Raw genomic sequence first — 26,003 nt, 5'->3', positions numbered from 1 at the left:
GATTTATGTCACCAATGATCTGAGTGAACCTTTCCGGTGTAGGTCACAGACTCAGTAGTCTGTGTATTTTGGAAGCAAAATGGGAAAATGCTGGAAACACTCAGCAGGTCTGTCAACCTATGTGGACAAATGTAAGGAATCTTACAACATCAGGTTATAGTCCAACAGTTGTTGGACTATAACCTGGTGTTGTAAGACTCCTTACATTTGTCCACCCTAGTCCATCACCGGCATCTCCATATCAACCTATGTGGAAAGAAGGAACAAATTAACGTTTCAGGTACAATCCATCCTTCATTGAAACAATCGACGCCCTAACTTATCAATTCTCTCCGCCTGCTTTGTCTAGCCATGCTTTTTTTTTGGTTTCAGATTTCCAGCATTTACAGCTGTTTTTTAAATTTTATTTTAGAAATGGAAAGTTTGGCTCCCCCTGTTGTACCATCGAGAATCTCCCTTCCCCCGGAATTAGGGCACGCCACATTTCTCAAGTAAAGCAGTTGGAGTAATCAGGAGATCATTAAACTTCAGCGAAATAACTTCTCTAAGTTCTCAGATCTTCTAACGATCTGATCAGTAGTCGGTTTCACAGAGCCCTGCAATCAAAACTGCTCTCTTTTTTAAAACTGGAAGACACCGCTGGGGTAAGATCAAGACATTCGGTTCGAAAGCGTGCTGCATTTTTTATAAAAACAATTCTTTTTACAGACAAGTTTCTATCGAGCGAATTAAACGGAACTATACGAGATCTGGGGAACCGACGTGTTGCAACAAGTTGAAATAATAGGAAGTCGATGTTGGTTGTAACGCATTTGACCTGTGTGCTGAGTGGGCAAACGTAACTATTTTGTTGTATTAACTGTCTTTCAGATCTGTGAAAGTAACTTGTGACAGTTCCAAGGAGTTCCCAGTTGGAGTGAGCAGCTGTTGACATGAAGATCGAGTTTGCTCCCATTAACATCCCTCTGAGGAGAAGGATTCAAACGTTTGCTGTGTTCCAGTGGGTCTTTATCTTTTTGTTCTTAGGTAATTTTTGCTAATTTTAATTTCAGAATGTTCTACAAAGAATTTATGTTTTTTTAACGGAAGAAAGAAACTTGGATATATAAAGCACCTCATCACGTTCTCAGGACTTCCCAAAGTGCTTCATACTCACAGAAGTTTGAAATGCAGTCACGGTATGCCAATTTGCGTACAAGATCCACCAAAGAGCAAATGAGGTGAACATTTGCCATCTTTATGTAAACTCCTTAATTTGCAATGTTCCATAATTAGTGGGTGCTGATTTAAAACGTTGACAAACATACGTGGGGAAAAAGTGGATAGTTTCAAATTTAATTTTAGGTTGATTTCTGGTGACACCCTCTAAATAGCCTTAGCAAGATTGTTGCTGGAACTAAATATATTTACTTGAATAATGTCAAATTTAAATCTTCAGAATAATTTCTTGAACTGATCACTATTTTAACAACAACTTGCATTTATATAATGCCTTTAACTTAGAAAAACATCTCAAGGCGTAAAATTGACACCAAACCAAAGAAGATGATATTTGAAGGGGTGGACTAAAAATTTGGTCAAAGACGTAGGTTTTAAGAAGGGTCTTAAAGGAGGAGTGAAAGAGGCAGAGAGGTTTAGGGAGGGAATTCCACAGCTTGGGGCCCAGATGCCAATGGTAGGGTGAAGGGAGTGGGGAATGCAAAAGAGATCAGAGTTCTCAGAGGATTATAAGACTGGAGGAAGATACAAACATAGGGAGGGTCAAGATCATGAAGGAATTTGAACATGAGGATAAGAATCTTAAATTGGAGGCATCGGATTGGAAGCCAATGTAGGTTAGCAAGCACAAGGGTGATGGGTGTGTGAGACTTGTTACGTCTTAAAAAGCAGGCAGCAGAGTTTTGGATGAGCTGAAGTTTTTGGAGGATGGGAGGCCGGCCAGTAGAGCATTGGAATAGTCGATTCTGGATGTAACAAAAGCATGGATGAAGGTTTCGGCAGCAGATGAGCTGAGGCAGGGGTGGAGATGGGTGATATTACAGGGGTGGAAGATGATAGTCTTTGTGATGAAGTGGATATAGGGTCAAAAGCTCAGCACACGGTCGAATAGGACGCTGAGGTGTGAACAGTCAGCTTCAACCTGAGACAGTGGCTGGGAGGGGGATGGAACCGGTGGCTAGGGTACAGAACTCATGGCAGGGGCCGAAGACTATGGCTTTGGTCTTCCCAATGTTTAAGTGGAAGAAATTGTGGCGCATCCAGGACTGGATGTTGGACAAGCAAGCTGATAACACAGGCAGTAGAGGGATCGAGGGAAGTGATGGCGAGGCAGAGTGTGGTGTCATCAGCGGACATGTGAAATCAGATGCCATGTCTTCGGATGACATCGCCGAGGGGCAGCATGTAAATGAGGAATAGGAGAGAAACAAGGATAAACCCTTGAGGGACTTCGGAGGTAATGGTGTGGGGATGGGTCAAGAAGACATTGATGGAGATGCTCTGACTATGATTGGATCGGTAATAGTGGAAACAAATGTGGGCAGTCCCACTCCGCTGGACAACAGAGAGGCATTGGAGGAGGATGATGTGGTCGACCATATTAAAGGCTGTAGAGAGGTCAAGAAGGAGGAGGAGGGATAGTGCATCAAGGTCACAGTTGAAGAGGGTGTCATGTGTGACTTTAATTAGGGCCGTTTCAGTGCTCTGGCGGGTGTGGAAACCTGATTGGAGAGATTCATACGTGGAATTGTGGAAAAGATGGGCATGGATTTGGGAGGTGACAATATGTTCAAGGACTTGAGAGGAAAGGGAGGTAGAAGATGGGGTGGTAGTTTGCAAGGACAGGGGACTTGAGGATGAGCTTTTGAGGAGGGGAGTGATGTTGGCGGTTCTGAAAGGGAGTGGGAGAATGCCCAAGGAGAGGGAACCTTTTACTGTGTCAGCTAGCATGGGTTCCAGGAAGGAAAGTTGGGTGGTCAGCAGTTTAACGACAATGGGGTCAAGAGAGGAAGAGGTGGGTCTCATGGACAGGATGAGCTCAGAGAAGACATGAGGGGACACAGGTGATAAGCTATTGGAAGACAGGAGTTCAGGGTTAGGGTAGGGGGGGACCTTGGGGAAATTTGGCTTGGTGGGCAGTGGGATGGGGGAGGGGGGGAATGAAGCAGAAGCAGCTGAATGGATGGTCTCAATTTTAGTGACAAATAAGTACATGAGCTCCTGGACACAATATTCTGATTGGGGCATAACCAATGATTTGTATAGGTTTAGCTTTTGTCTTTGCTTTTGTAGACCCCTATTTATAAAACCTAGGATTCCAACTGCTTTTGTTTTAAACAGGTTTATCAATTTGTCACTCACTTTTAAAGATTTGTGTATCTGTACCCTACTTGTCTACTCCTTTTAATGTTTTACCATTTAATGTAAATGACCTCTCCTTATTCTCACCCCCAAATATATCACCTTGCATTTCTCCGCATTAAATCTCATCTGACACATACCTACCCAATCTATTGAAAGAAAGAACTTGCACTTATATGTATATTTCCTGAGGACGTGAAAGATACTATGTATGAAATAAAAGCTATTTGTATGGTTTTCATAAAATAATCCCACAAGAAGCAAAAGTATTGCAGTAAAAGCTAGAGATCTTGGATGATTTGAGAAATTAAAATGAGAGTTTAAAAAAAAGATTAAGAGGTATGAACAAAGACTGACAGGTAACATAAAGATAAATAGTAAAGGGTTAATGGTAAATGAATGTTTTTCAGACTGTGCTGTCCCCCATGGATTTAGTGCTGGAACCATTGCTGTTCTCGATTATATATAAATGACCTGAGGTTGGGTATTGAGGTCACAATATCAAAATTTGCAGACAACACAAGTATGGAGCATGGTTAACTGTGAAAAAGACTGCATATGACTTCAGGATGACTTCATTAGCTCTTGTACCCTTTCATTCCTTCCAGCAAACTCTTCTATGAAAACCGAGGCAAACTGCTCATTTACTTTCTTTGCCATTCCTTCAACCTCCATAAGAAGATTGCCTTTCTTTAATTATTCTGTTACTTTTCATGTATGTTCATAACACCATTTACTATTTCTCTTTATGTTATCTGCCAGTCTTTGTTAATACCTCCTGTTAGTCTTTCTAATCTCAACCAGCAGGGATGGGGTTAGTGCTACAGGCCTGAAGTTTTAATTTTTTTCAATCAGCCAGTGGGAGCAGGGTTGGAGCCACAGCTCCCAAGTTTTCTTTTCTTCCATAGCCAAATTGCTGTAAGTTTTGCTATTTAGCTATACATAATAATATAAACTCAAAGTATTATATAAAAACAAGTACAGAAAGCATGACTTTAAAATAGGAACTGACCTACATCTGTGTGCCATGATCTGATTATCCCCGGCCCTCCAACTCCGCTTTACCTGAAGACTTCTCTTGGCCATTGACTCGCAGTGTGCAATGCCACAGAAAGTGGACTAGTACCATATCAAAAGTCTTGTTCCAGCCCACATTAGGCCTACTTCCCATGTCATGTAGGGTTGCCAACTCTGGTTGAACATATGCCTGGAGGTTTCATCATATGACCTCCTGCCTCCAACTGCCCCACCCCCACACTCCCGCCATTGGTCGCCCAACATGTCCATCGTCATGGTGTACTACCGACCTATGCCAATTGGAAAGTGAATAGACTCATTATCCGATTGGATGATTCTTCACTATCAGTCAAACAGCCTTTATTCCCATGTCCGATACTTTTATGACTAATAAACAAAAGTGTTTAAAGAATTTTTTTAAAAACACCATTTTTTAATGCCCCAATGATTTTTCTCCAGGGTTGCTCGCAGTAGTGTCCTGGAGATCAATCTTTATTTCCTGGAGACTCCAGGGCAATCCTGGAGGGTTGGCAATCCTAATGTCATAATTTTTGAATCGTGCTTTTCATGTCAATATTTATTGCGGTAACATAGAGTAGGGGAGATTTTCCTGGGTCTGTCCCCAGGCACATTGGAATGCTTGGGCAAAGCGAATATCAGAAAATTAAACAGATCAGGGTGCACACCTGTAAATTTAAATGGAAGGAAAATGCTACACTTAGGACAGTGGAATACTACATTATGGGTTACATGGTATAATGCTCTTGTCCTTTTAAAATAATGCATCCTCAGCTTTCCATGAACCATCCCATGCAAGATCCACTAGTAATATATTAATAAGTTATGTCATTAAACATAAACATCATTTTTTGTTACAGATGCAAAGCTATCTTAAAATCTGCATATTTCTCAGTCCGAGCCCAAAACTAACTTTCCAATTTACAAAGTTCCCTGGATAAACAACAATTAAACTCTGAATAGTCTGAGGCTCTGTTTACTTAACAGTTAGACTTTATCATGTTAACGGGTTACTGGTTCACCTTATCAGTATAATAATATATTTACCAATACATAGTATTACACTTCTGTCCTTATAATGTAGTGTATCATCTCCATCAATTTTTAGCAGGCTCTGCCAGTCTTCTCCTAGAATTACAGCAGGAGATCAGCAGAACCCGCATGGAAGTTTAGGGTTTGTGTGTTTTATTTGAAACTTAACTACACTGGCATTTGGTGAATGTTAGATCCAGCTGGATAACAATTATATATAAAGGTTCACTGAGATTCGCGCTATAATGGTCTTTAAGCAAACATGTGGGTTGCATATGAAGAATAATTACCAATAATACAGTGCCTACATCAATAGGTTCAGACCTGTACTTGACACTTTTTGTGACAAAGTGCTTATTTCTTACTCAATTTTATTATATAAAATGAGTATTTGGTAACAGTTAATAGCTTATTTTTATATTGATGCTAATAAAACTGAAGAAGTTCAAATCAAGGCTATTGATTATTACAAAGTCTAGGCTGACACTCCAGTGCACTACTGAGGGAGTGCTGCACTGTCAGAGATGCCGTCTTTCAGATGAGACTTTAAACCGAGTCCCCATTTCCCCTCTTGGGTGGTCCTAAAAGATCCCTTGGCACTTTCGAAGAAGAGCAGGGGAGTTCTCCCTGGTGTGGCCAATATTTATCCCTCAACCAACACTGCTATAATAGATTATCTGGTCATTATCACATTGCTGTTTGTGGGACCTTGCTGTGCTCAAATTGGCTGCCACGTTCCCTAGATTACAACAGTGACTACACTTCAAAAGTACTTAAAGCGCTTTGGAACATCCTGAGGTCGTGAAAGGTGCTATATAAATGCAAGTCTTTATAACAAAAGTATTGAGCAACTGTGTTGTGCACTTTGGAATCCTGACTATCAAAATTAAAAATCCAACTGACATTTTGCCTAAAGGTGAGCATGACCTCTGTATTTCATATTTGGGCTGAGACAAATATGAATCCCAACTATATACAGTAGCTAATTACAGTTTGATTACAAATTTCTTTCTTTACAGCTCAATGCTGCCTGGCTGTCTTTGTGTTTCTCATCTTCACTAGTTACTGGTACATTGCTGCTGTTTATACTGTTTGGTTGTACCTTGACTGGGAGACACCAAATCAGGGTGGAAGAAGGTCAGAGTGGGTCAGAAATTGGACTATTTGGAGTTACTTCCGGGACTACTTTCCTATTCACGTGAGTTGGTGTTCTTTGGGGTTAACCTTTCATTGACTGTGGCACTGACTTTTATTTGAAAGATGAAGGGGGGAATTTTAACACACTCTGCACAACGGGAACCAGGCTGTGTGGCCTTTAAAATGGATTGTTCAGACATCCCACCACGTTCCTGCAGGAATCCCACTGGCCACTATTCTAACTGAAGTTAGGTGACTGAGGCGCCTCAGGCGGGAACCTCATAAATTTACACATTATGTTATATCAATGAGATCCCAGTTGCGTTTTAACTATGGTTTGAGCAGGGAAGCCACTGTGGCTTTCCTGCCAGGTGAAGGCAGGTTGGCAGCTGTCGAAAAGATGAAGAGGCCCTCCTGTGTAAGTGGAAATCTTTCCTTTGTGGGGCCAGGAGAAGTAGCAGTGTTCCTCTGGGCCTCACAAGGAAAACCACGGCCTCCACTGCCCTGGGCTCTTTTCTCCCCCCAATCCTCCCCAATGAGACCTTCCTGAAATTCCCTCCTCTTGACTTACCTGCTGCCGGTGGTCGACCATCTGAACTTCCGCTTCCACTCACCAGCCAGATGCTGCTCTCCCCCTGATTTGGGTGGGCAGCTAACCTTTTTTTTTACTGTGCAGTACATTTTTTAAAATTTCAAAATATACTTTATTCCACAAAATTTAAAGATACACGTGGTTTACACACAGATCAAATAAAGGGCACAAAATGCAGCACAGCAGTTCAAAGCAACACAGTGCAGATTGTAGACACTATGATCTTATTGTTACAATTTTAAAACACAGTACATATTTTCTATACATTCTATACAATACAAGGTGTGGTGGCTTTATACAGTGGCCACTAACCGGTGGCATACAGAGAGGCTCGGGAATTAAAATACACCAGGCCTCAAACTTAGGTTTGCGAGTGTGTTTTGCATCCTATTCCCTCCTGTCTGAAACCCGCTGTGGATTAAAATCTATCCCCAAGTCTAAATTTGTGCTGTGCTCATGAGACAGGCTAACCTGAAAGTTGTTTTCAATAGAAAGTGACATCAAGATGGAGATGTATAAAAGACATGGGCCCAGATTTTAAACTGCCCCACCCAGCGAGAATGGTGTATAGGAGGGACTAAAATTTTAAAATCCTACCTCCTGGCTTAAACCCGGTGACTTCCTGGCCATTTAAATTTTTACGCACCTAAATTAGGCCATCGATGAGGCTTCAGTAAAAGGTAGGTGGGGGTCTCGTTAACATTCAACGGTCTTGGGCCGTGATACTATCGGCGCCGCGACTTAAACTTAACTGTACGTCAGGGGAGGCCCACACTGTCGGCTGCTCGGCAGCAGATCCAAGGCAGGAGGTGCTGACTACCTATGGTAAGTTCTGAAGATCTGCTCCTTCGAGAACTCATTGTGGGCCAGGAGAAGCGGTTGTGCTCCCCCCAGACCTCACAAGGAAGCCATCGGCCTCCCCTCAGCCTTGATCGTTGCCCTGTTCTTTTGACTTCCTCCTCTTCCCAAGCGCGGGCCCAAACTTTTGACTCCACTCCCCCCCCAGCCCCAGTCTTTTGGCTCCCCTCCCCTCCTGATCGCAGCCTGGAGCCTCACCGCCACCACCCCCCACCCGCCCCACTGGCTGCCAGAGACCGTCCCCATGGGTCCCCGGCTATGGCCTCCTGTCGCTTGTTTCTGCTCCCGCCCGTTGGCCAGGCAATCACTCTGGCTGGCTGTCGAGCAGGAATCTGTCCAAAATTATTCAAAGGAGGCCCTGCCATTACGATCGGCAGGACCTCTGCGTCCCGGCCTTGCCAGGTTCTTCGCCCGCTACCAAGCTCCCCCGCACCCTCCCCGTTAATATCGTGGCCTTTTTGGTCTTCAAAGTTTTACACTAAACATTTTGATGTTAATAAAGTGTCAAAATCTTGCTAATTACACACTGACTAATTTGGAAACAGCTAAATTGTTTTAACTGTGAGCCACAAAATTAGTTTTGTCTGTACTTGCCCGGGTTTCTGGTTGGATTGCTTTGTAAAATTAGTGTTCCAGTGCTCTGTGAGGAAAAAAGGGACGTTTCATGTCCCAATTCGAAGTATATTAACTGTTGGGTAGTTGCCTGATAGCAGTTGTAGGTAGACTTCTTTAGCAGGCTGTCTTCCACTTTTTAAATGTAAAACACCCTTGATCTGAATAAAGGCCTTTGAGTAAGGCTGTCGCTGACATTGGATACTTAATTAATGCTTGAGGAGGAATTCATTAACACAATCATTTCATAATTCTCTTTTTGTAGAAAAGGAAGGGTTGACATGCCACTGGGGTGTTACTGGTATGTAGATTATGAAACTCAGGATATTGCAATGCAGATAAAGCCTTCCCACCAAGAATTTCTGCTTTATGGTTTGGGCAGAAGCTAGTGCTTATTCTTTTCTTTTTCTTGAAACCCTATTGCAATAGTTCAGTGCCAAGTAAGCTTCAGGTGAAGCAATATGAAAATGCATACTGCAAGCTTCAATGTGACCAGATTAGTAGGTTTTGAATGTTCCTCTGTTTGTGGTTGCTATGTGATGTCTACAAACTTTGCCCTTTGCTGGTAGCATGGGGGATTGTAATAATGTAAGGCAGTAGATGTCATCTGTTCCCTGCTGTTGTACTGTTCTGGCCCATTAAGATGGAAGTTGCATTTTAAGTTATTAAACTCCTGTTGCTTTTCAGCATCGCACCTTAAACAGGGCCACAACGGCTATGCTTATCAGGAGGCCCATTAGTGCTTGCTAATAGCTTTTTTGAAAAAAACTTTAGAATTTCTTTTCAAATACAAATTTGTTATTGGAAGATAAAACATTATCCAGGGTAGTCCTTTAAATTCTATTCAGGAAAATGGAAGGCCTGGTTGAATGTTGGTGTCATGCCAATTCTTTCATCCTTAAATCCACCCACTCCTGGATACTACACTTTGCAACTAGACAAAAAATCTTTCTAAAGATATTTACAACATATCTGGAATTTGCAAAATGTTTGGTTGTAGAAACAACCAAGTAGCTACTTAAAAGGTCTTTCCTTTGGCACTGGAATTTTAAATGTGATGGAGAGGTGGTATTTCAGATTGAAACAAGAAACCCTGGTGGACAATTGAGTCAGTTATATTTAAAGATAATTTTAAAATCAGTTTTAGTCAAATTCATCTCTGAAAATTGTGCATTTGAATCTTGGCTTTTCGACACACTATGCAAGGAACTGGCGGATAGCTCTATTTACTGAGGTGACGAAAGGACCTTCAATTCTATGGGCAATGCTTAAAGTAGCTTACCTTGGCTGCTCTGATAAGGCTATGTTTCCTGCATTGCAAAGGAGCCCTAGGGGTGAAGGAGGTGGCACTCCCTGTCACAGACTCCTCCCTCCACAAAGTATGCACGACATGCTATTCCCCCAATCCCAAACGGCCTGTCCCTCTTGCTCTGTATATGTATTGGAGGATGTCCAGCTGAAAGTCTCCTAAGTTTGAGGCTCTTCCCTTGGGTCTCCCTGCTATCACTGAACTTCAGCTTTCTACCTCCAGTGCTGCCGCTGCCTCTTCAAGCAGCAGCAGCAGATTTTATATCTAGGTCTCCACCACTTCCACTGATTTTTCATCCACCTCAATGTTCCAACCATTCAGGGGACAATGACAATGTTTACCTGCCTCCTCATTATTTTTTGTCCCTTACCCCCACCATAAATTTACCTTGCCAGTATGACTCTCATTATTTAGAGTAAAGTAGTATAGTGGTTATGTTACTGGAATAGTAAACCCTCGAATGTGAGTTCAAATCCTACCATCACAGTTTGAGAATTTCAATTCAGTTTTTAAAAAAAATCTGGACATAAATAAAAAGCTGATATCATTAAAAGTGACCATGAAGTTGTTGGATTGTCATAAAAACCCAACTGGTTCATTAATGTTGTTAAAATTGGATAGCCATGTGGTGAAGCATAGAATATTAGCGCCTGGTCTTTAGTTGCTCCAAGCCTTTATTCACAGAGATTCCCCTTGCACACACACCACATCCTAGCTAAGCTCTCCTATAAAAAGGATACAAGAGACTTCCCAATTGATACCCACCACCTGAATACAATTAACACTAATTGATATAAATCATACAATTAACAACGTCCTTTATGGAAGGAATCCTGCCATCCGTACCCAGCCTGGCCTTTGTGACTCCAGTCCCAACCAACATGATTGACTCTTAACCACCCTCTGAAGTGGCCTAGCAAGCCACCCAGTTGTTAGGGATGGGCAATAAATGCCTGCCTTGCCAATGATGTCCATATCCCGAGAATTAATTTGAAAAAAAAGTTAAATTACCTGACCCTGCGAGTTATGATGGGGTCAGCACCGCCATGATATATTGGCTGAAAGTCTTGCCCTGCCTTACTTCCAGCAGCACAATGATGCCGCTGGAATGTCCAGACCCCAGTGTCAGCATCAGGCACTCCCAGGGTCAGCAAGACCAAATACAAAGAAAGTTTTCTCTATTTGTGATCGTTTTTTATAATAAACATATTTAGTAGCCTCAGGAAAAAAGCCACCAGTCTCATTTCAATTTCTCACATTGCCATGCTCTTGACTTGCAAGTGTGTCAATGCCAAATTAATGCCAATCTGTGACCATTAGTATCAGCTAGCAAGAAGGTTTATGCTATTAGTTGAGGCTGGATTTGAACCCAAGCCCCAAATAGTGAAAGTATATGAACCTGCTGTACCACGCAGTTCCCCAAATATGGCATGGAACAGTCACGTGCAATAAATTTTTAAGTACCTTCACGGATTCTTGGGCCGCATGTGATAACTGTGGCCTGGAGGAATCCGTTTTTAACGTATATATGGAGCGTGAGAGGTTGCAGCCCCTATTCAGGGTGCTGCTTCTCCACTTCTGGTTACATTTTAGTCCCATGCTGCTTATCTTTGGCCACCCGGTGCGGAGGGGGGTGGGTAAGTCAGAGGACCTTCCCGTGGGTCTGCTCCTGGGCCTAGCCAAGACGGGAAATTTACAGGTCCAGGATAGGTAGGGCCCATGGGGAGAGGTCGCTCTGGCTGTCTGCCTTTCTTCTGCGGTATTGTCTGTGCCCAGGTGGCCTTGGCGAGGGGGAATGCTGTGTCCACCAGTATGCTTGAGGCCTTCCGTGACCAGTGGGCACCGTAGAACAAAGGGCTATAAATTGGGCCAGGCAGTGCCCGTTGTGTAGGTGCTACGCGGCCTCCTAAAGACCCAAAATGGTGTTCAGAATGCACGCACGTGCTTCTAGCATGACGTCCGCCAGATGCCATCTTGGTAAAGGCGTTTGCGCACTCGCAGATACTGAACACCAGCACCATGTAAAGTAAGGAGAATTTGGATTAGATCAGTGTGCAACACTAATTTAAAGGGACAGATGCGATTTTGGAACTCAACGCTCCAGACAGTGCACTGTTTTAACCTCGCACAGCTGAACAGGTCGCAAACAGCATGAAGGACCCTCTACCACCGCTATTTAAAGGGATCATGCCAGTTTCTGGATTATTGGTTCTGACTGCTGATGCATTTGTACCTGTTTTTGGAGATCTCCTGCACTTGAATACTAAGACTAGGAGACATAGCCTAAAAATTAGAGCCAGGAATTGCAGGAGTGAAATTAGGAAATGCTTCTACACATAAAGGATGGTAAAAGTTTAGAACGCTCTTCCGCAAACAGCAGTTGATGCTAGCTCAATTGTTAATTTTAAATCTGAGATTGGTAGATTTTTGTTAGCCCCATATTCCTTAATACCTTTGATTATGGCGGGTATATGGAGTTAGATCACAGATCAACCATGATCTCATTGAATGGTGGAACAGGCTTGAGGAGCTAAATGGCCTACTCCTGTTCCAATCTTCCTATGTTCCTATAATAAAGTTTCAGTACTCTACAGGGAGTGGGCTGACTAGCTGACAGGCAACAGCAAGGGCGGTAGCAGAGTTGCAGGGGTGGGACAGGAATGCTGTCATCCTGAGAGAGGTCAACAGGTTCATGTTCCATGGAACCACTTTCACTTGCTGCCTCCTGTGATGCACCACCTTCTCCTGCAAGAAAGCGGGACGTGTGTCGGTGAGTGTCCTGCAGGATGTTTCGGTGATGTGTCTGACATGGTTGAATAGCTGCCAGTGTGTGTGACCTGTGAGTTGTGGGCTGTGCTGCTTGCAACAGTGGTAATGTGTTGCCAGGGGTGAGAGGAAGCTTCTGATTGGAAGAGTTGAGTACTGATTGAAAGAGTTTGTTGGTATGTGGGTGATGGGGGAGTAGTGCGTGGAGTTGACAGTTGACCTCACTCACCCTGACCACTCGTGTCAAAGCATTGAACTTCTTACTGCACTGCATCCATGTTCGTGGTGCTATGCGCCTGGCATCGACTTTGTTCCCTACTACCTCCCACTGCCTCTTGAGCATGTGTCTGGAGGGCCTCTTGAGCCTCTGTGGATATAGAATGCCCCTCCTTCTGTCCACCTCTTGTACCAGGGCCTCTAGTGCAACAGCAAAGAATCTTGGTGCATGGTCTCTCGCAGGCCTGGTACAAACTCAGATCGGCAGATTGGTGGGGTCTGGCGTGCAGGTTGGAGGATGTGAGATTTAATTGCACAACCTTTATTCAATGTTTTAACATCACTCAACCGTTTGTAAACATAGGGACGGGACCTGCATCGTGTTTTACATGTGCGATGTCTGATCTCCGTTCAGACTCCGTGCGGACCCGTATTTTATATTTTGCAGTGCAGGCTGCCTTTAAGAGGTGCAGGCTGCCTTTAAGTGATGCTAGCCACTCGTGCTAGATTGGGGCCCCCTGCTGGTGAGCAGCCATTCAACAGCGCAGCTCGGCCTGGCTGCTCGCAGATATCAGGTAAATGACTAGGCAGCACGAATGTTACGCGCTGCCTGCATCTCAACGACTGGGCGCAGGTTAATCGCGCACCGTGACCCCCGCATCCGGTTTTGGGGGTTATCCAATTTAACTCCCATAGTGTCTAATAAATGTCAGTAATGACATGCTAATCTAATTAGCACATTTATTTTTTTATTACTTTATTTTAAGCGTATTAGTTTTATTTGGACCATTGGTTCATTTATTATATTAGTGGTGCCATAAAAAGGGCACTTGTATTGATTAGGATAAATGACATTATTGATTAGTTAGTGTTAGGTGACTGGGGCATCCCCGTGTCACCCTTATTGGTCCAATCCAAAAAAAAAAGCCCAACATATATTCTTCGAACAAAATTAAGATAAAAACATTGATAAGCTCTTTTACAATATTACTGTTTTCAAGTTTGATGTATTCAAAAGAAGTAAACTCCTTTTATTGTCCTGTACTGAAATCTGTAATGAAAGCACTTGTTTTTCTTCATCCCTTTTTCTCTCTCGAATTATTTAGTGCTATTTTTTCATAATCTAAAATATTTATATGTATATTTGTTGAAGCAATCTCCTATTATTGCTTATAGTTGATTGTATTGATTCTGATTTCTCTCCATTACAAGCTGGAGAAAACGACTGATCTGGATCCACAATACAACTATCTGTTTGGATTTCATCCTCATGGGGTACTTGTAGCTGGAGCTTTTGAAAACTTTTGCAGTGAGGCTACGGGCTTTCGGAAATTGTTTCCAGGTTTGACATCGTATCTGTGCGTTCTGCCATTCTGGTTCAAGATTCCTTTTTACAGGGATTACATCATGTGTGCAGGTAATGGTTTATATGATTTGTTTTTAATTAATAAAAAGTTGGCTCCATTACACTAAACCTTTTTAAAAATACTCAAATCCGTTTTTACTTTTGGCGTGTATGAGTGGGCAGACATCACTGTCTTTTTTGATACTGATTAAAAAAAATTGTATGTAATTACTGGCCGATAACTGTGCGTGGCAGGATTTTATTTGACTCACCTCTGGTCATTTTGTTCTGGATCACAGAGTTAATTTTATTATTAAATTACATTTACAGTCCTCTTTCATTGCTTTCTGGTGTTTATTTGTACATGTGGAAAACATTGAGGCAGAAATTGCTTGCAAAATAACAGAGAGCTCAACAGCGCTTACTGTTGTTAGTGGCGAAATGGAGGAGCAAGTTCTGGCGTTCGTGCACGCGCAGTGAAACGCGGAAATCTGGAACTTGCTCCTAGTGGTTCACCGGCGATATGACAGCTTTGAATTAAAGGTATATCGCTGGCTGCAATCAGTAAAATCATTGAAAAAGTGCCAACTTGTTCATCCGCCCAGCTGGAAAGTAACTAATATCGCTGCAAAACAGGTATGCTTCAAAATACCAGGTCTAAACTAAGTTTTAATAAGTCTTAATGACTGCCAAACAACTAAATATTAACTTTTAAAAATGTGGAGTCTCATTACTCCTTATTTTAATAGTTTTTGGTCATTAAAAAAAATTTAAATTAAAAAATATTTTAAAATGTTTTTTTAAATTTAATTCAATTATTTCTTATCCTCTCTTTTATTCGCTGTCTATTGCTGTTTTTACAATGATTTTAATGTTGTACCTTTATTACTTCCTGGTTTAACGCTCCAAGTCTGTAGAATCAGTTTCGCAGCTTGTCAAAAATGCTGCAATCTGATTGGTTGAGGGGAGAGATCGATCTTCTCGCTTCCCATTGGTCCTAGCTTCGTTTGAACTGATGCTGGGCTCTTCTCCGCTTCCTATTTGAGGAAGTGCCTGAAGTACCTCAAGTAAGTTAGTGGATTAGTATAAATCTATGGAACGCGAGCACTGTTGGTCCGCCGCTCCAAGCAATTTCTGCCCCTTTGTGTTTTCACACAGAATCTTCTGTAACATGTAGCATTTGGCCCAGATTTTCCTGGGGACTTGCGCTATTGTAATGGTACATCTATGTCATAGGGACCCTTGAATGGTGCAAAGGAAAGAGGAAATTAAGCCATTAATTATGCCACTCCATGTTTTCCTGGGACTTTAGCACCGCTCTGCCATTACCCTCGCCAAAAACAGTAAAATCAATGGTGATCGCGATTTTCCTGCATTTAAGCCAGATTTCATGCCGCTGCCACTTAGACTTAAAAATACTGGTGTAAGTGGCCTGGCAGCAGTATGAGTTATTGCTCCAAGATCAGTTTTAAAATCCCAGTTGTTTAAAAATGTATTGCTGTTGCAATGACTAAACACCTAGGATCTTTGAATATCCACTTCCAACACCTGGGATTTTCAATTTTAATAATGCCACACCAAATACCCAGAGCCCATTCAATTTATGAGATAGTTTTCAGAATTTAAATGACCTCTTCTCTGTTTTTCCCAATTATCAACCTCACTGAAGCCACTAACACAACAAACGTATCTTTTCTAATAACTGTAATTTGCTTATTAATCACTATTATTTCAGTTATGAGTAAATTGATGTATGTATACCTCAAAAATATTTCAAGCCCATCTAATCAGAAAATTATTATGTAAATGCGCATGTTATTATGTAAATTTTTGCTGTCCACAAAGATTTACAATTTTCAGGCTCATTTAAACCCAGAACTTTTCAATAAGTTAAAAATTCACGGTTAGCTTGCTTAGCTCATTTAATGCCCTTGTGATCCTCAAAAATAAAAGTTACAATTATTTTATTCCTAATTTATTAATGTAGCGACTTGGAGTGGCCTGAATTCATGGATCACACACAGCAGTGAAACTGACAATCGAATCTTAAAAAGGGACACTACAGCTTAAAATATTTGTAGATCAAAGTTTATTTAAGAAGTTGCACTTCCATTCACTGAAACCTTCCCGCGGCTCTGCATGGTGAATGTTTTATCACTTCAGCTTTTACATTGGTGCTGAGAGCCTAATTTGCGCAATGCTCTCTGCGGTGTATTCTAACTAGAAAACCAGCAAAATTTGAAGCAAGTTAACAACGGCAAGATTGGCATGCTAGACAGCGACATTTACAGTGTACATTGCCAATCTTGCTACTGTGGAAAATCTGGGCCTAGGGTAAATGCAGTACAGTGGCAGAATTTGATTGATTCTAATGGAAGGGGGGATTTAACTTGAACTATAATGTAACCGGTTTCAAAATAACATATTTGTTAAAATTGTAAAAGGTTATCCAAGAAACTTAAACAGTTATTTGGATAAATTAAGACACCAAAAATTGGGGGAAACATTGCTTCAGGATGCATTATGTTTTTTTCTCTGATGTCTAAATTCATTTCATAGAATTAAAGAAAGATTACAGCACGGGCCATTCGGCCCATCGAGTCCGCACCGGCTCTATGCAAGAGCAATCTAGCTAGACCCACTCCCCCGCCCTATCCCCGTAGCCCTGCAATTTTTTTCCTTTCAAGCACTTATCCAGTTCCCTTTTTGAAGGCCATGATTGAATCTGCTTCCACCATGCACTCGGGCAGTGAATTCCTCAGGCAATCCATTCCAGATCCTAACCACTCGCTGTGAAAAAAGTTTTTCCTCATGTCACCTTTGGTTCTTTTGCCAATCACCTTAAATCTGGTTTTGATTTTCTTTTTATATACATTTATTTTTCTGTTCCTTGGTTTTTCTTTAAAATTCTCATTTATTTCCTTCTATTTTTCATTTGTTTCCTCATTATTTTGGAATAGAACAGTTATTATCCACTTCTACTTCTTTCTCAAAATGATTAATTCTGATGTCTATTTTCCTCCCATTTATTTTAACAATTTTTCCACTTTTGCCCCTCCACACAGTATTCCTTGACTGCGAGGCCAAAGATATTATCCATTTTTGGGCATTTGCCAGTTCTAGTATGTAGCAGGCTGTCTTGAAGTGTGCAAGAGCTGTGAAGATTAGCACATCCTGGTAAATTTTGGAAAGTACCTGTCAGCTGAGTATACTGCATATACTGCAGTGTGTGTTCCCAGGATCAGGCCGTTCTGGATCAGCCCCCAGGCCAAACTGAAGTTGTGGGCTCCATTAAAATGAACAGGTCCTTTTGTGATACAGGATCTCCTACCCTCTCATATCATCAGATACTGGTGAAGTACTTTTAACAGAATGCACTCACCTCGGACTATATTTCCTCTTTAATTAAACACACCTCACTTTAGCAAATACATTTCTGACATCAATGTACCATTTCATAGAATCATACAGCACAGAAAGAGGCCATTTGGCCTATCGTGCCTGTGCTGGCTCTTTGAAAGAGCTATCCAATTAGTGCCACCCCCCTGCTCTTTCTCCACAGCCCTGCAATTTTTTTCCCCTTCAAGTACTTATCCAAGTCCCTTTTGAAATTTACTACTGAATCTGCTTCCACCACCCTTTCAGGCAGTGCATTCCAGATCATAACAACTCGCTGCATAAAAAAAAAATTCTCCTCATCTCCCCTCTGATTCTTTTGCCAATTTTCTTTCTAGATTGCTTTTATTATAGACCTGCTGTTTGGGCACTATCTGTAATTACAATGAAGACCATGTATTTTGTTCACCCTCAATAAACAGCAAGCGTTTATTTCTACTTTGTTGTAGGTCTAGTTTCATCTGTGAAGAGCAGTGTTTCTCACATTCTAAGCAGGAAGGGAGGTGGTAATGTAGCTGTCATTGTGATAGGTGGTGCTGAAGAATCTCTGGATGCAAGACCTGGAGCACTAACTTTGAGAATCCTTAACAGGAAAGGATTTATTAAATTGGCTATAAAACGTGGGTATGTAAACTTTCAGTATGGAAAAATATTGTCCTTCTAAAAAATATTGTCCCTGTTGATGCATATACAGGACTTTTATAACCCAATAAGGGGATAGTTAACTGTTTGTGACCCCAATTCCCTTCCCTTCTCTTCTGAAGGTGTTGACTCTTGCTAAAATATGATTCCAAAGGTTTGGTAGCCCTCCAGTACTTTGACCGAGTGATAATACTTCACTTGTGTGCCTTGACAGTAAATTATGGTGGGGGGATCACAGCCAAGTGGATCCCTGTTCTCATCCAACATTAATACATATAATTTCCAGCAGGTGTCACTGGTTAGAAATCAGGAGCGGGAAAAGTTGCTGATATTCTTCCACCTCTCCTTCCTAATCCAAGGACACTGAAACTAATTGTAGCACCCTAACTGTTGCCCCAGCTGAGATTAGCTAACTCAGCTGAGAAATCAAACCAAGAACCTTCTGACATCTATGGCTTAGTGTTACTTCAGATGGTATTCTTCCTTATATAGTGAACTGTTTTTCAGTAAAGTACAATGTCACTTAGCTAATGCCATTATAACCTGTATCTACTTGTTACCACTTTTCAATTACTAAAAGAAACTGAGAAAAATTCCTGTCACAGGATGTAAAGCTGCATTGCAAAATTCGGCAGCCAGGTTGATACTTCACAGTTTCCATCAAGAGCTGTAGGGCGATTAAAAATGGCAATGTACAAAATAAGCCCGTAATGGAACAGTGAGGCAGAGGGGGAGGCGGAGTACGAGGAAGACTGCACATGTAAGAAAATTAAATAGTAGAAGTAGATGGGTGTAGGTTGATGTTCTTTTTTATTATTTGAATTATAATTAATCTTAAATAACAAATTCAGAAGCTTATTTATGTTGTATAAATGACTGCATGAGTATCTATAAATTTATTATGGATTGAAGTGGCATAAATGACTTGGAAAACTGCAGATTCTCAGTTAGTGCTTTTACTTTAAAGCAGCATTCACCAGTAAAAGGACAAGCAGGTGAGCAGCTTCCCAGCTTCAGTCAATGCTGTTCTTGCCCCAGCACTTGGGAATCATATAAGAACAACTCTGGGCAATGCTTCCTCTAATCCAACTTCCACCCCAACCCCCCCAACCCATGCTGCTTCTTGATGCCACAATACAGGTTGGACACCAACTATGTGTTAAATTAACCTAATTAATTTTATTCCTTGTAACAAGCTGTACTTTTAATATAGTAAAGTCAATGCCAATTTTTTTTAATTAATAAGGAATATGAGATCATGAGTATTTAATCATTTTCAGAAAGCACCAGTAAACCAACCATTCAAATAAAACCAAAATTATACTTCCTTGTCACATTTCAGGATTTTTTTGTCTATTTTTCCACAGAAAGGTGTTTTGAAAAAGAGCTACATTGTTTTTTTTTAAATAGACTCTCCCCTCTGGTTGCCAACACAGAAAGATAAAAATAGGGGCAGAAACACACACTTGCAGTCAGGTTTTTAATCAGAAAGCTGCAAGGGGAATATTTTGCTAGACTCGGAAGGGTAGAATGCAAGAAGGTAATTAGAAGTTATTTGTTTGTTAAGCAAGATGTCCCCTGATGTGGGGAAGTATAGTGTTTTCATTGTTTTATTTTATATTATTACATGAAGGTAAGTTGTGCTGACTGAAATAAGTGAGTCTGTTCATAACTGTTGCTTTGTATGTACACTCGCTGCCTAAGAAATAAAACAGATTAAGATTTTGTTCTGGCTTCATCTTACCCAATCCTCTCTCGGTCCACCATTTAAAAGATTGGAGGCATGCATGTGTGAAAGGAACAAATATCGAGTTCAGATCATAAGGGGGTCCTATCATGTCCCTGGGTTGTGCTATTGTATAGATAGATATTTGGCAGTTCAGGCACTCCTCTGAATGTAAGTTGCAGGGACTGCTTATGGGAATAACCAGCATCACTGAACTCAAGAGATAATCTAAGGCAAGACCCAAATTTGTAGCACTGCCATTGGATAAAAAATCAAGAGGGCCAGATTTAACCTCTCAACCATACATTATGCATTCAGATGTATTAGGTAAAACTTCAAATAATAAAACCTGAATTTATCCATGTACATTAATTCTCATCTCTCTTTAGGGCACATCTGGTACCAGTCTTTTCCTTTGGGGAAAATGAAGTCTTTAATCAGGTAAACAATCCCAAAGGGTCCTTTCTTCGGACAATGCAGGAGCGATTACAGAAGATCATGGGATTTGCACTGCCACTATTTCACGCCAGGGGTATCTTCCAGTACAGTTTTGGATTGCTACCATACAGGAAACCCATTTACACTATAGGTAGGAAAAATCAGAAAATATCAGGCTGTTGTCACTTCCTAAGTTATTTGCATATTTCAAAGTTTTTTTTTAAAAGCACAGGCAGGATGCGGTGAAAAACAGACTCATCTGCATACCATTGCACACCAATGTTACCAGTTAATCAAGTTGCCTGACTACACATTACCTTCTTCACCTGGGAGGGTGAGATGTTCTTGGACACAACTTTTCATGGTCATGATCTGTGCTACTCAGCAAATGCCTAACAAGATGTGCTCCTGTGGAGTGGCAGTGGTCATATACAGCTGCCAATAAGAGGGATTGTTGTGCAGTTTTCAATGAATGCTTTTCAATGGCCTAATGTGGTTAAGTGTGTTTGAATGTCAGTGAAGGCTGGGATTCATTCCTAAAATTCTCCAGTTCACTTCACGATAAAAACTACAATGTCACCCAGTAGAAGTTTACTTATTAAAAAAAATGTTTCCATTCCCAATGTTCAGTCTCTCGACAACATATTATCTCCATCCAAGAGAATGACTACACCCAGGTCTTCTGTTTCTACTCTGTAAAAGCTACAAAGGACTTGATTTTTTTTCTTAGTTTCTTCCCCTTTTTCACACTGATCTCCTTGGATCATATATCAACTGAAGCTAGGAGGATAATTTCTTCGCAGTCCTGCACTAATTGGGGCTGATTTTAAGTGCCCCTGCCTGGCGGAAACGGGACAGTAGCAACCTGAAAATGGCGTTGGGTTACTTACCACCCCATTTATGATGGTGCTCCAGCTGCTGCCATCTTGGGTAGGCTTCCGAGATGAGCAGCCGACACACCCGCCTTTTTCAGGCAGGAGGGTACTTGTAATATGAAAATCGGGGTCCTGAGCCTACAAAAGCTCTGGCCCATGCAAGGCCCACCTCGGCATTGCCTGCACTCCCCCCAGTTCCGACTGTTAGCCTGGTCTGCATAGAAGCCAGCCAATTTCCTGCCATTCCTAACCGGCGAGGTGCCTCAGGGCACCAGTCTGGCACCCACAGCTAACCAGCCGCATGTAAATGAGGCCCAGGCCTCAAAATGGCAGATGTGCTTCATCCACCGCCACCCCTTGTATGCCTCAAGTTAAAATCTCTGAAGCAGCCACGAGGGGATACATAAAGGCAGCCCAGAGATGATGTTATCTCTGATTTTCATTTCCTTATCCAGCTTCTCCCTGCCCTTGTTACGTGACATGGCTGTTACCAAAATTCGGTGATGTGGGTTATTGTGGAATTTAATTTACATCTCAGGACTCCCTGGTGCTGCATGTCAACAGTGGAATGTCCTGTATCGTTGCACTACCAGATTAAAGATATATTTAAAAACTAAAAGTATAACTTGAATTAAGCTACCAGTATCTTTTTTTGGTAGTACTGCAGTAGTTTACAGTTTTGGAAGGATTTCAAGGATATAGTTACAGCACCAGAGTCTCTTTTTCCAATTTTTTCCCCTGCTAGCTCTTTAATATCTCACCCAACTGGTTAACTTACTATAGACCACATATCAAACATGGAACATCCTGGTCTATAAAGCTTAGTGCTACAGAAAGCAGCAATTCACTAGTGAGCCATTGGGGAAGCTCAGCACCAGGGTCTTTATTAGGATATCCTAGTCCTGTGCAAATTGGCTGCCGGGTTTCCTACATTACAACAGTGACTACAATTCAAAAGTACTTCTTTGGCTGTAAGGCGCTTTGGGATGTCCTGAGATTGTGAAAGGCGCTATATCAAGGCAAGTTCTTTCTTTCTTTCTATCCTTCCTGTGTTTGACAAAACTTCTGTGACTACATGGAACAGTAGTACAACTAGGTCCATTCATGGGGAATGTAAAAACTCAGTGCGTTCCATTTTACCGTCGTGAATCTCTCGTTCAAAATAAGCCATTCTTCATTGTGTCAATTTGAGTTAAATAAATGTTCATTTTGATGTGTTCACAAATTTTGTTTTGGTATATAATTCTGATTATGCTGTTTTGGTTTATCTTACAATGTGCACTAACACTAATTGGCACTAAATTATCTTTTGTTGGTGCAAATTGGGATGATTTTCTATGTTAAAGGTGCTATATAAATGCTAGTTGTTGTTGAGCATAAAGCAATGCTTTATATATTCCTTACATGATGCAGTTTAAAAATGTAATTGACTGTACAGTACAGCATGCAATGCACTTTAACACTGAAGCTACTACTTTGATTGTAAACTAAAGCAGCTGCTGGTTGAGGAGGAAAAGGATCCCTCATTATATCTTATGCAAATGTGTGCACATTTAAAAAAATATCTGTTCAGATATCTTATAAATGTGCTACCAAATATAATATAGTAATAAGTGTAATAATTTTGGCAGCCCCGAGATTGCTAACATACCCAGAAGTGAATCGACTAGACACTTCCATTGCATCCTGGATTTTCTTTATGCTGCTGTAACTGCCAAAAGTACTGTTTAACAGAAGCAGAGAAATGCAGTTGGCTTCTAGAACAGAAATCAGTTTTTTTCAATTAAGGAATACTTCTTTGTTTAAATTCAGAATCATAAAAATTCTCACAAGCTACAGAATTATATCAAAGTTTCTATCATTATTTCAACCTTAGATTGAAGAGGTTTCAGAATTAAAAAAAAAACTTCCTTAATGTTGTACTAATTCTACTATTCCTAGTAAAGATGGTATTCTTCTGAAAATTGCTGACTAATGGAAGAATGAGCAAAATGACAGTACATGAATTACCACTCACGAGTAATGCTCTGTTGCTTTTGTTTTGCAGTGGGAAAACCAATCATTGTGCAGCAAAACCACACCCCTTCAAACCAAGAGATTGAAGCACTACATAGAAAGTATATTGAGGCATTAAATAAATTATTTGAAGAACACAAAGCTCAGTATGGAATTCCAGAAAGAGGCCATCTCTTTTTCAGTTGACTTTTAGCATTGAGCACCTGAATTCATACACAAAATATAGTCACACTGTGGAGGTAATTTTGTCTTTAGGTGATAGTGTAAAACGGGTGATATCGATTTAGCCATCCATTATATAACGCATGGCTGAACTGATAGCGCCCTTTTTACACTATTATCCAAAGTCAAAATTGCCCTCTGTGAATCTTCCACCATTTACCAAAGTGTTTGAAGAGTTTTTTTAATGGATTTTCCAAACTATGTCATCTGGAATTATTTCATTGATGGAGTGGAGTGGTGTGAGTGGCACAGTTCTGAAGTATTGTTATTTACCTTTACAGATCTGACATTTGGGCCCAGCCGATGTAACACAGCTGACTGTTAAAGTCAAAGAAATACAATAACAATTCTATTTTGTTATTTGTCTGAACCCCCATCACTGTTGCCATTGATGGGGGTTCAGACAATTAACAAAATAGAATGCCTACTAAGCACTCTGTAGGTTACTTCTAATCTAGAATTAAAGGTGAATTTTAAGTTAGGAATATGTGCTATTGTGGTAAGTACTTAGCTGTAGATGAAGCCTAGATAATTTAGTTTTTAGGACCCATTTTTATTATCCCATTTGCAGAGTTGGTCTATGGCATTTTTACAGTTCTACTTCAGCTGATAAACACTGATGTAGAAGTACTGGTATAATGGCTGTGTATGCAGAGCATTTGATGAACTGTACTTTACAAATAGTAGTAAAAGAGACATCCTTTTATAAGAACAAATCTATCATATTGAGGGCAATGATACCAGCAACAACTTGCATTTATAAAACCCCCTTAACGTAGTAAAACGTCCCAAGGTGTTTCACAGGAACGGTTTCAAACAAAATTTGACACCAAGCCACATAAGGAGGTATTAGGACAGGTGACAAAAAGCTTGGTCAAAGAGCTAGGTTTGAAGGAGCGTTTTAAAGGAGAGAGAGATAGAGAGGCTTAGGGAGGGAATTCCAGAGTTTAGGGTATAGGCAGCTGACGACATAGCCGCCAATGATGGAGCGATTAAAATAGGGGATGCACAAGAGGCAAGAATTGGAGGAGCGCAGAGATCTCGGAGGGTTGTAGGGCTGGAGGAGGTTACAGAGTTAGGGAGGAGTGAGTCCAGGGAGGAATTTGAAAACAAGGATGAGAATTTTAAAATCGAGTTGTTCCCGGACCGGGAACCAATGTAGGTCAACGAGCAAAGGGGTGATGGGTGAGCGGGATTTGGTGTGAGTTAGGATGCAGGCAGCAGAGTTTTGGATGAGCTCAAGTTTATGGAGGGTGGAAGATGGGAGGCCAGCCAGGAGAGCATTGGAATAGTCAAGTCTAGAGGTAACAAAGGCATGGATGAGGGTTTCAGCAGCAGATGAGCTGAGGCGGGGCAGAGATGGGTGACGTTACAGAGGTGGAAGTAGGCGGTCTTGGTGATGGAGCAGATATGTGGTCGGAAGCTCATCTCAGGGTCAAATAGGGCGCCAAGGTTGCGAACAGTCTGGTTCAGCTTCAGACAGTGGCCAGGGAGGGGGATGGAGTCGGTGGCTAGGGAACGGAGTTTGTGGTGGGGACCAGAGACAATGGCTTTGGTCTTCCCAATAGTTAGTTGGAGGAAATATTTGCACATCCAGTACTGGATATTGGATAAGCAGCATGACAAATCAGAGACAGTGGAGGGGGTCAAGGAAGGTGGTAAGTGAGGTCGAGCTGGGTGTTGTCAGCGTACATGTGAAACCCGATGTTGTGTTTTCAGATTATGTCGCCGAAGGGTAGCATGTAAATGAGAAATAGGGGGGAGATAAGGATAGATCCTAAGAGACTCCAGAGGTAACGGTGCAGAGCGGGAAGAGAAGCCATTGCGGGTGATTCTCTAGCTGCGATTGGATAGATAGGGATGGACCCAGGTGAGGTAAGTTAAAGGGGAGGGGAGGTGATCCGGGGTGAGGGCATTAATTATTTCTGTAAAATACCCAATGTGGTCCAGTCCTGTAATCAAACTAAATCAAAGTTCTTCTCATTTCATTGTTCTGTGTGGTGTTTTTTTAAAATAAACCAAAAAAATTGATACCTTTTTGATTTTTCCTACTCAGATTTATTGCTTTGTACCATAGCATTTTCCTCCGTTCTGCTATCAAAAAAGCTTGGCAACTTCAAGTACTTTATGTAGGTAATAATTATAAATTCAAAAATCACTGCAATTAGGACATAAGAACATAAGAAATAGGAGCAGGAGTAGGCCATATGGTCCCTTGTGCTTTCCTGCTCTATCCCCATATCCGTTGATTCTCTTAGTGTTCAAATATCCATCGATCTCAGTCTTGAATATTCTCAATGACTAAGTATTCACAGCCCTCTGGGGTAGAGAATTCCAAAGATTCACAATCCACTGAGTGAAGAAATTTTTCCTTATCTCGGTCCTAAATGGCCAATCCCTTATCTTGAGACTATGACCTCTAGTTC

At 41.3% G+C, this 26,003-nt stretch overlaps 1 protein-coding gene across 1 annotated transcript; it reads left to right on the top strand.

Moving 5' to 3' along the window:
• Positions 1-517: 517 nt before the first annotated feature.
• LOC137331076 (2-acylglycerol O-acyltransferase 1-like) lies at positions 518-25,606 on the top strand. The gene is made up of 7 exons (XM_067994683.1): positions 518-644; positions 871-1,026; positions 6,447-6,625; positions 14,130-14,334; positions 18,108-18,282; positions 20,416-20,615; positions 23,387-25,606. The coding sequence occupies exons 2-7, from the start codon at positions 933-935 to the stop codon at positions 23,539-23,541; spliced, it is 1,008 nt and encodes a 335-aa protein (XP_067850784.1). The 5' UTR covers positions 518-644; positions 871-932; the 3' UTR covers positions 23,542-25,606.
• The last annotated feature ends 397 nt before the right edge of the window (positions 25,607-26,003 follow it).

Source organism: Heptranchias perlo, chromosome 13 (assembly GCF_035084215.1).
Source record: "Heptranchias perlo isolate sHepPer1 chromosome 13, sHepPer1.hap1, whole genome shotgun sequence".
Classification (NCBI taxonomy): domain Eukaryota; kingdom Metazoa; phylum Chordata; class Chondrichthyes; order Hexanchiformes; family Hexanchidae; genus Heptranchias; species Heptranchias perlo.
This window is presented reverse-complemented; position numbering and strand designations above follow the sequence as displayed.